Source organism: Stylophora pistillata, chromosome 12 (assembly GCF_964205215.1).
Source record: "Stylophora pistillata chromosome 12, jaStyPist1.2, whole genome shotgun sequence".
In the NCBI taxonomy this organism is placed as follows: Eukaryota; Metazoa; Cnidaria; class Anthozoa; order Scleractinia; family Pocilloporidae; genus Stylophora; species Stylophora pistillata.
The window spans coordinates 24,507,443-24,518,016 of record NC_142530.1 but is presented as its reverse complement, the minus strand read 5'-3'; the positions used below and the strand labels follow the sequence as shown (position 1 = coordinate 24,518,016).

Sequence of the window (10,574 nt, the reverse complement as noted above, 5' to 3'; positions counted from 1 at the left end):
GATAGTCGAAAATTTCCCATCGATCCTTTGTGGTTATACACATCCAAGATGGCGGACGTAGCGGTTCGTACTTGTGGGTTGAGATTAATTCGTTCTTGTTGTTGTAGAACTTGGTCTGGGATTCGACTTCTCAGAACAGCAACAGTTTTTCATGCAGGTAATTTCAACAGATACAATGCTATGGCTGACTAATGGACGTAAAGACAGCAGAGTGACAATAACTCTCAATAAAGAAACGGCAACTTTGAGTTTAAATTTACAAGACATGTTTCGACATTCTCAGGTCATCTTCAGTTGCAAATGAGCTTTTAACGGTTGTACATTTGAATTTATATAAAGTTACGTTACAAATTACGTGTCAGGGCTTACGTTACATTTTCAAGGGCCTGTCATGACTCTTGTGATACAGAATGTTTCACGATCTTAGATTCTGCCGCTTCAAAATACCAAATTAAGATCAAAGAGGCGTTGCATATTAAGTGGGAAAAACCCATTCTTAATCAACAACTGAAGCATCTAAAATTGTCTCTTTCCTTTTAATTATGTTGTACCTTGGTCCTTTATTTTATTATTATTATTATTATTATTATTATTATTATTTTCTGGTCTAGTCAAGCGTGTGCTCTTTAGATTTTTCACGTATTTAGTATTCAAATTGTAAGGTAAGCCCTGACACGTAATTTGTAACATATTTTAATATAAATTCAAATGTACAACCGTTAAAAGCTCATTTGCAACAGAAAATGACATGAGAATGTCGAAACATGTCTTGTAAATTTAAACTCAAGTTGTCGTTTCTTTATGGAGAGCCATGGTTGACTTCGGTGAAGGACGAGCCTGGAATGTGTAACAGTTATTACTATAATTAGTAATTATATATATTTATAGTTGAAAAATCTGAAGTATGATTAGCTCATACAGTGCGTTTTGAGAAAGTGCAAGATCAGAAAGCAACTTGCAAGGCAATAGTTTTTATTTTGCTTAGCAGGTTTGCAGTTGCCTATAGTACTCTATTTTTGACTATATAATATTTTCATTCTATGGTTCTATATTTCTGTTATTAACACCGTGTGGAATCATTTAAATCAACAGCAGCCCTGAGACAGTCCATGATAAAATCAAATGGTACAAAGCTTAGCCTGTGTGCTTCTTGTCTAAAACTCAGAAAACTGTCTAGTCCATCAAGTGTTGCTATACCAAGTCATGTGGTTACTGCGAAAAGGTAGATCAGTCACTTTTATGCATAATTATGTAGACCTTTCTGACAAATTATCTCAAAAGAAATCCATGTATTTACACAATACTCATTTGGATGCAGTGATGCCACCTGTTGTAGCTCACTCTGTATGCATATGAAATAACCGTGTTTAACTTTCAGTTGACCAATTTAGTGTGGTACTTCTGAAACTGTAACAAGCGTATATGATACCTGAATCATCATTGTCTTCATTTTGCAGTGCCCAAATAGAAAAATCAACAAAATATCAACCACTCCATGTAAGTTTTGAATATAGAAGTGACTTAGTTAATTTCAAACAAAGCATGCAGAATTGGAAGAAATTGAAGATGTGATTTTTAAATGCTATAATGTCATAAGGGCTACCATTTGTTATGTATTCATCAAGTTTTTTAATATTTTTCTAATTGTTTTTTGTAAAGTAGTCACAGTAAGTCAACTTACTCCACCTTGGAGAAACTTTAAAACAAAACTTCATTTTTACAGTTACTGGTATTAGCTTACCGGTACCATGCTAATGTTGCAAAATTGTCCACAGATGATGGACCTTCTCTGAATTGCTGAAATGAAAAAAAAAAAGGTTATTACAGTTTTTTATTATATGGCTGTGTCTCACAAGGACTGGGAACTACTGAATTCATGAACTTGATTGGCTGAAACCAATATTGAAAGCGTTCTAGATTTTCTCATCTAGACTGGCATCTAGACCGGTCTAGAAAAAAAAGGTACAAAGAATATAAAAATTGGCATACAAGACTCAGTTATAATTACAATAAACATCTTATTAACCGAGCTAGGTTGGTCTGTATGGGAGAATCTTGACCTCGATCACTGGTACAGACCTCACTGCGTTTGGTCTGTACTGGTGACCTCGGGCAAGATACTCCCATACAGACCTCCCAATCGGTTAATAAGAACTAAATCTCTACAGTCCGGCCTACAATTACAATCCATCCAAATCCAAGCTTTTTGAGAATGTCAGCGTGACTGTTTTTGTAATTATTAAAAAGATTATTAGAGCTTTGATTGATCCATTTTCAAACTTTTCTTATGAAATGTGGATGGAAAAGACTCATTATCATACATTAACATGACCGAGAACAAAGGAAAATAAAATTTGAACCAAGTATAAAATTGAACTACAACATATATATCATTTACTGTAGGTAATGCCATTCTCTGTAACACAAGGAGGAAAATGTGTTGCCCATGTGTTATTGAAGTACAAACCCAAAAGAGCTTTAGTGTTTGTAAGGGCAAAAGGTAAGTGGTTATCACTGCAGTCGATCACCAAGAGATTACACGAGATTATGCTGGCCACTTCACATGGGTGTCTGCCCCTTGGCATACTCAAGGGTTATTTGGAGAACAAGTACACAGTTGGGGAGTTGTGGAAGTTTCGCATCGATACTTATTTCTGGGCTTGTGTTGCCCATGAAAGTACCCCTTATTTAAAATGTACTTGCCATGCAATAACTTTTACTTTAATTCGTTACATGAAGCCTGACAGAGTTGAATTTAACACACACAGTTGTACTGTATGAATATGTGAGAATACCAAAAGGAGAAGGAAGGGGGTGTTCCTGATTCTGTTTTACATGCAAATTTTAGAAACATTCCCCAGTCACATGTCACAAATTCAAAAGGGAAACTTCAAATCTGACCTGACCTCGCCTTTCTGTAAAATCCACTCATCAAGTATTAATTTATAAGCTTAACAATATACATGAAAAAATTTCTTAGTTCTGATTGGTTAAGATGAATGCAGTTTTCAGTTAATTCAGTGCAGAAGAGAGTTAATTCCGTGCAGAAGAGGGTTAATTCAGTGCAAAGAAAGAAACAAACCAGACATTCTGATTGGTCAGAATGATTGGTCAATGTGAAGGTCAATGTCACTTGCAGGGTTTGAATAAATTATTTGTGCATGTGAAGCGTGCGATTTTCTTCTGCATAGTTATGAGAAACTACCTCGTATTTTTTCATGTATGTTATTTAATTAGTAGATAATCACATGATTTTCTCGTGCAATTTGGAATAAAAAAGCACTTATAAATTTTTTCAAAGACCACAATTTGCACTTGCTCTATGGGCTCCTGCAATTTTGTTAGTCTTTGAAAAAATTTACTTGTGCTTATTTATTCCAAATTGCACTCGAAATCATGTGATTACCTATACTAATTACACACCTATGCATCACATGTGAACCCCTATCCACCACACTCATGTAATACTATGTAAATTATAGAACATGTTCTGCTTCCCAATATTTAGCCTTGACATATGTAAAGCACACACTCCTATTATATCAAGTACGTTTTCTTTGGTATTGTAGTTCTTGCAGTGGAGCTTGCAAGAGAATTAGAAGAATATGGACTGAAGTGTTTAGTACCCACAGCTGAACATGAGGCTGATTCTGATACTGAAGTGGATGGGGTCACCCCTCAGGTGTGTTTTAGTGCACTCTTTTAATGATATGATATATGATATATTACAATTATTTTGTAAGAAGAAACTGGATTTTTTAGCTCCCTTTTGATTTTAAGCTAACGCGTACGCTTACCATATTTGTAGATTATGGTATATTGGCTGATATACCATAATGGCTAAGCCAATAAAAAGTCTTGAATTGCATTATCCAGTGATCTAGTTTTTAATAAATTACAATATTACAAATACATGGCATTGTATTTTGCTCTGTAATTGTGGGTTCATGAAATAACTACAAAACATTCATGCATGTTCGTTTATTTGCTTAATGGACATTCATTGTCAACTGAATCTTAACAGGAAGCTGCTCAAATGTACAGGCTACATCCAGTGACCATTGACATCGATGCACAAGACTTAGAAGTGATGGACAGACAGTCATTTGGTGCAACAGTGAGGGAACAGAATCCGGGTGACGCAGAGAAAGTAGACAGTGAGCCAGCTGAAAGAGAAGTTGGAGATAAAACGGAAATGTCAGATGACGAAGGGTCATCTATTCGCGTGGTTGGTTGCTGTAATCTTTTAATTACTAATTAATTTATTGATGAATTTACTAGTCTAATGATTTATCAATCAGTAATAATTATCTACTTGTTATTATTTCAGATGACAGAGGATGAAGTGAAGTCAATGGAGGAGTTTCTTCCTGTGGACTTGATTATCCTAGGTTAGACACTTCTTAGCCTCAAACGTTTTGCTGATATTTTTTAAGGTATACCTAAAAAAATACATAATTTACTGTCCCATCACTCTTTGGTAGTTTTCCAATTCTTGAATCTTAGTTTCTTTAAAGTAATGAAGGTTCAAACCAAAACGTTTATGTTAAGCACCCATGCCTCAAACCAATTCAAAGTATTTTACTATTATATTTTTTTTTCTTATGTTTTGTTTTTTTCCGAATTTTTTTTTACCTCAAGAGGTATAAAAAATCAGGAATCCACTGGTTTGTCAGAAAACAAACAAAGAAACAAAGGATTATTTTTCACTTCAGCATTCCAGACGTAAAAGATCTTGTCTTTCTTTCTCAGTCTCACCTTTCTCAGCCCAACAAGTTTTATTAGCATTTCTCTCTGTTGTGTGATGTGCAAAGGATCTGAACTATCCAGAGCAAATTAGTTATGGTCAAGTTTTCCGAGTCTTGTTAGGCTGAATGTGTATATTACTAACTATAAATCTTACTTTTAGTTCAACAGCCCATGTCAGGGAGATCGTTCACTCTGTATTGTCTGAAAAAGACGCATGTGAAAGTTAAACCACTTGATGTGGTTCTTCTTTATGGACAAAATGAGATTCCCTTCCTAAGAGAGGTAATATTTAGAGAGATGACGAATTTGCATGTAGATCTCGCTATATGTAACTTTTAGATCAATTTTTCTTGCTTTCTTAGAACTGCACCTGTTGTCAATACTGATAACTTGAGTGTTTTGAAGCGTGGTGATTTATCTCCTTTTTAGTTATCCTATGATTGTTTTGTGGCAGATGCAATCTCATGTAGATGTCAAAAAGTTGGCACCGCCATCATTTCAAGGATTATCTGTGATGACTGAGGCGCTACCTTTGCTCAATGAAGAAGACTCCACGGTATGTCAATGCTGCAAAGATGTTCACGTACATGCGTATGTTATTTTCCGGGCGGAAAGTTTATATGGGAAAATACTGTACCCGTGATCTTGTGCGCGTGCGCTTGAAGGCGTAAAAAGTGCCCAATTCAATATTCTAATTGACATTTGATGTTGTTTGTTTAGGTGATTTCTGCGAGGCATTTAATTGAGCCACCGCCTCCTTCGTTCACGGCAACCATTCCGCCAAAGCTCGTGCCGTTTAAAGTGTTTAGTCCTCCAGTTCCTGTACCAGTCAAGGTAGGGAACGGAAGAGGTTTAGAATGCACTTTTTGAGAAGCGCGCTTCGATAATACAATACGATAGTGGAGCGCTTAAGGAGTAGGCAGCAAGAGGGATTTGGATGTTTACCCTGAAAATTCTATTCACAGGGCGTCAGCAAAAACAAATACATAACCGTCCCGTAATGTGTGGAAAATATCTGGACTTACTTTTATCTTAGCAAGCAGAAGTGCCAAAATGCAGTCGAACCTCCGCCAACACCCACCTTTTCTGCATTGATTACGTCCCATTGGACAATCTGTATATACACTCTTGTCTTATTTTTGCACCGGCCATCTCTCCACAACCGCAGCAGCCGCTAAAATGCGTTTAAACTGTGAAAGGAAGCCTGAAATTATAATTTATCATGTTAAACAAGCATAAAGGAGTTGATAGTAAGCCGTCAAAAGAAAACTGTGGTTTCACACTTCATCTCCCGAAATCTCATATTGAGTAATTCTCTTTGCCGTCTCCCATACAGTTATTTTGGTGAACAAAGTATTTGATCAACTCATAATCCCCTAATTGCTATTTTTCTCTATTCTCATCACTTGTCTACTTGATATTGTATTGATATTGTAAGGAGAAATTATCTTTTGGTCACTCATGGGAGGTAAAAGGTTAAGATGGCTGGTATTGACACGAATTGCGCGTAGCGGACTTCAAAAGACTTCGGCTAAATATTTCAAGATGTCGTCGCGACATACGAGCCCCTTTTACTTTATCCTTTTTTTATTGTATCAAATGACAAAGCAAAGAAGATTTCCACGACCACGTTTGTGCTGTCGTATTTCACTTTTGGCAATTCTTTGTGATCGTGTTACTATTTTAGAGACCGGAGCGCCATGGGCTGGACGACCGCGCCCGTATCTATGTCCGCGGTGGGGGTGGTGGCCAGGGATCACCTCGCTTCGGTGGAGTGGGAGGAGGTGGTGGGGATGTGATAGCCAAGTGTCTTCCTTATGGTGACCTACGCCATTTTGCTATCAAGGAAAACCGACGGATTATCGCCGAACATGGCACTTCCTTTAGGTGAGAAAGTTCCCGTTGTCATTTTATCGAACCAGAAGGTTAAAGGGTTCGGGTTGAATAGAAGCTTGTAAGGGACTCTTTAACACGGTTACGAGTGAAACTAAGAGTAATGGCGAGAAAGATGACTGCGGATGGTAAGTTTCAGGACTTGAGTCCTGTCCTCTCAAACGGAGGGGTTGGGGGGTGGGGGGAATTGGCAAATCTGGTGATATCCCAAGTGCAATTTCTTTTCTGTCATTAAATTTTCCTTTGTAACTGCACTTAAAAATCTGCTTTTCAATTCCTATCGTGTTATTCAACTGACTCACTCTCTAATTTCCCTTTAACTGCATTTCGTAGCATAGATGAAAGAGGCCGAAAACACCGTGGAATCCGTGGTCGTGACATAATAATCCCTGTTCCACCTGGAACCACTCTGTCAACGGATGAAGGCCGGATTATCGGGGAACTGGAAGAACCTGGGTCCAAGATTGTTGTGGCCAAAGGTGGCCGTGGAGGTTGTGCTGTCACAGAGAACTGGGGCGGAGAGAAGGGCGACATAAACATCGTCAGATTGGAGTTGAGGCTTAAGTCTGACGTAGCCTTAGTCGGGTATGTACTGTGACAACGTCTCGTCTTTTTGTGGTTCAGCCAACTTTTTAAGATTTACCCTGACACTGCAGTCTCGCATTTCTTTATTTTGTTTAGATCCTTTTCAATCAGTGTCAGAACTGTCCTCACCTGTGTTACGTGAAATCAAATCATTTAATTCCGAATAGAAATACAAGTATATAAAATTCGTGCGGGGATGTACGTGTATTCCTAAGAAATACACAGAGCTTAGATATTTGGCGTCGGTTGGTTTCAGCACATTCACGATTGATCAACATGTAACTTCTCCCCTTTGTATCCCTACATTATTCAGAAAACAGGTCCCGAGAATACTCAAACTGGTCAGGTAGAAGTTGTTATCTTGATCTACACCAAATTCTCGTAACTAATTTACAAAGAAATGTTCTTTGCTCTTGGCAGTGAAGGGGGTTAGCTACCCAACCAATCAGCATGCCATGTTCGTGTGTATGACATCATAGCTGCAAGATACGGTTAATTTTCTCTTGTTAGATTTCCAAATGCAGGCAAGTCCACTCTGCTAACTTCCATCAGCAATGCCAGCCCAAAAATCGCAGGTTACGCTTGTGAGTGTTTTTTTTTCTTTTTATCTGTGAGTGATTTGATTAACATGTGATCAACCCGTCTGCTAAGATGAACGAGGCTGACCTATCATCATTGTAGGGGCGAACTGTTTCTGTCTCATTGTGAGACTCTAATGCACTCTTAAGTAAATTTTCATTTTGTCGCTCTTGTCACCAAAAGAAACCTTAATATTTGCGCATTTGAAAACTTGAGTAATTTTTAATTTTTTTTTCGCTCCTCTCACCAAGAGGAACCATCTCTTGATATTTGCGCAGTTGAAAATTGTCTTAAGCTTGAGGGAAATGGCAGAATATTTGTTTGGTAAGCTCGAAAAACACTACCAAGGAAAAACCTAAAAAGGAACAGTGATGCATAACGCGAGATGATATTAACACACATTACGAATAATTTACTTAAAATTGCAAGTTGCAAGATGTACGAATAGTGACATGGTTCCTGTATAGTTCTTTACTTGTCTTTACATCGGAAAAAATTATGACTTTTTCTCACGTAGTTACGACGATGCGTCCCAGCATTGGAATGGTGGAATATCCGGATCATTCTCAGGTACAATAAATGATACCATGCCTCCATGTATAATGTTTAATGTTACTGTCAGTCAAAAGGTCAAGAGGAACCAACACCGAGATAGCAAACGAATATTTGTAAATCTCCTTTCTTCTCAGCACTTTCCAACGAAAATGAAAACTGTTAGGCACAGTGCAACTGAAAATCTCTTCTTTTTCCAGGTTCGCGTGGCTGATCTTCCTGGATTGATAGAAGGAGCGGCAGCTAACAGGGGTCTGGGTCACGCTTTTCTGAAGCACACGGAAAAAGCCAGGGCCTTGGCACTAGTTGTAAGTAACAGAACTTCGCAATCAATTTTCGGGAGCTATTCACCCTGTATTTGAGTATATTTTGCTGCCCTCTAGAGGCTTTTCAGTAGCAAAATGTGGAACTTTTCTACTAATTTGTTTCAAGAGGACGAAAACCTTGCTGGTTTGCATTTGCAGCATAACTTTGTTGTAGTTTCCCTACCGATCTCTCGAGATGTATTCGTAACCTCCATATTTTCAACTTCACATTTAATCCCCGCCCCTCCCCACCCTAACAGAATTATGCGATGGAAATGGCTTTATAAACTTTAAAAAACCTCGACTCTTCAATTTTGTTAGGTTGATATCGATGGCTTCCATTTCAATGATAAATTCCCTGCAAGGACAGCATTTGAAAACGTGTGCATTTTACTCAAGGTATTTACGTCATCATTACTTTACTCCGAGTTTACCAATCAACGTCATCGTTATAATATCATCAAAAAAAGAAAAAACCCAGGGACTGAACGAATGATGTTACAAGTGTGAACGAAGGATTAAACTAGCAAGCATGATGTACCAAATGTTCTTTTTGGTTGAAGTAAATTAGTAAATTTGTTTGTCTAAAACCTATTCCTCTCCCCCAAATTAAAATTAGATTTAAAATGAGTAAATTTGTTTGTCTAAAGCCCATTCCTCTCCCCCATGTGTTTGTCAAGGAACTTTATTTGTACAAGAGAGAGTTGTTAAATCGACCAAAAATTCTTATTGTGACGAAGCTCGACAGAAAGGGGGCAACAAGCAGATTTCAGGCTTTGAAACAGCAGTTGCAATCTATTCAAGAACACGGTAAGTTGTCAAACGTACTTGTCATTTACTATGCTCAAGGATCTGTCGCTTGTTGCGAAAAGTAGGTTACGATGCAAAAGAAGTTTTGAAGGTCAGCGTAAAATGGTTTTATTGACTAGGATGAATTGTTAATTCTCTTGAGAGACACAATTGGAAGCATAAAATTTAAGCTATATGCGCCTCCTCGACTGAATAATGCTTCCGAAATCCCCATACAGACTTTTTAGTTTCCAATGAAAAACGCTTTGTACAACCTTCGAAAGTATGAAAAAGCAAACAAGCAAAGAACTGTATTGGTATCAAGCTGGTATTCAGGCTCAAGGATGGAGTACTGTCTCCTACAGGGACTCGATCCACAACTAGTTCTAAGTCCCAGAGCGCTCGTTATATGGCCAGCTCTTGATCTCTTATGCTAAATTAAATGTTAAGAATTTAGATTCGCGTAGCGAAGATCGAGTATTAACTCAGGACCAAGCTCCTAGCGGACCTTTTTGTCTGGAGTTTGACGCACGAGGCATCTCGACTACAACATTGGTAAACATATATCTATATCTTAGAAGAAATGGTAAGACTATCAGTTGAGATGTTTTTAAACATGATGGTGCCCTCAAGTTGCTAACGATATTGCCACTGATTTTTATATTTCAAATTTTCTTTAATTTTCAGAGACTCTCCTCTCAGTTTTGCAAGAAATTTCTTCAAACAGCCCAGCCAACCATGAAAATGCAAGCTTAATTGAATTAACGGAGGAGTTAGCGAGGACAAATTTCGAATCAGTTGTTCCGTTTTCCGCAGTGACATCTTTTGGTTTAGAAGGCGTTCGGAATAATATCAAAGAACTGATGTAGATGGGCATTAGAATACGTTAAGTCTCGTTACAATGAGGCAATTATGTACAGATGGTATTTCAATACCTCAAAAGTCCTAGGGTCAATATCTATTGTGATACCAATCAGTCGGTCCTAGCAATTTCATGTATCACTGAGGAAAACTGAGAAACGCAGTTTGAAATATAAATACAAAATCAGCTTTGAATACGGAATAAAGACCACTAAGACTGCATGAATCGACAAGTAATTTTCCTTCCAAAAGTCACTTCAT

At 37.7% G+C, this 10,574-nt stretch overlaps 1 protein-coding gene across 1 annotated transcript; it reads left to right on the top strand.

Annotated features, from left to right (window-relative positions):
- Window positions 1-16: 16 nt before the first annotated feature.
- Window positions 17-10,539, top strand: LOC111323591 (uncharacterized). The gene is made up of 18 exons (XM_022926983.2): window positions 17-157; window positions 1,093-1,222; window positions 1,458-1,497; window positions 2,404-2,500; window positions 3,570-3,682; window positions 4,025-4,228; window positions 4,331-4,391; window positions 4,910-5,031; window positions 5,204-5,305; window positions 5,470-5,583; window positions 6,437-6,636; window positions 6,976-7,227; window positions 7,738-7,811; window positions 8,324-8,376; window positions 8,559-8,666; window positions 8,985-9,062; window positions 9,344-9,473; window positions 10,140-10,539. Exons 1-18 carry the CDS (start codon window positions 49-51, stop codon window positions 10,319-10,321), a joined length of 2,169 nt encoding a protein of 722 aa, XP_022782718.2. The 5' UTR covers window positions 17-48; the 3' UTR covers window positions 10,322-10,539.
- Window positions 10,540-10,574: the final 35 nt, after the last annotated feature.

What these genes read in the sequence shown, in the direction of transcription:
- LOC111323591 (XM_022926983.2), top strand. Translation starts at nt 49, where the DNA reads ATGGCGGACGTAGCGGTTCGTACTTGTGGGTTGAGATTAATTCGTTCT. An exon ending in GAACATGGCACTTCCTTTAG is followed by an intron (nt 6,637 to 6,975) that starts GTGAGAAAGTTC and finishes TGCATTTCGTAG; the next exon opens with CATAGATGAAAGAGGCCGAA. An exon ending in ACGTGTGCATTTTACTCAAG is followed by an intron (nt 9,063 to 9,343) that starts GTATTTACGTCA and finishes GTGTTTGTCAAG; the next exon opens with GAACTTTATTTGTACAAGAG.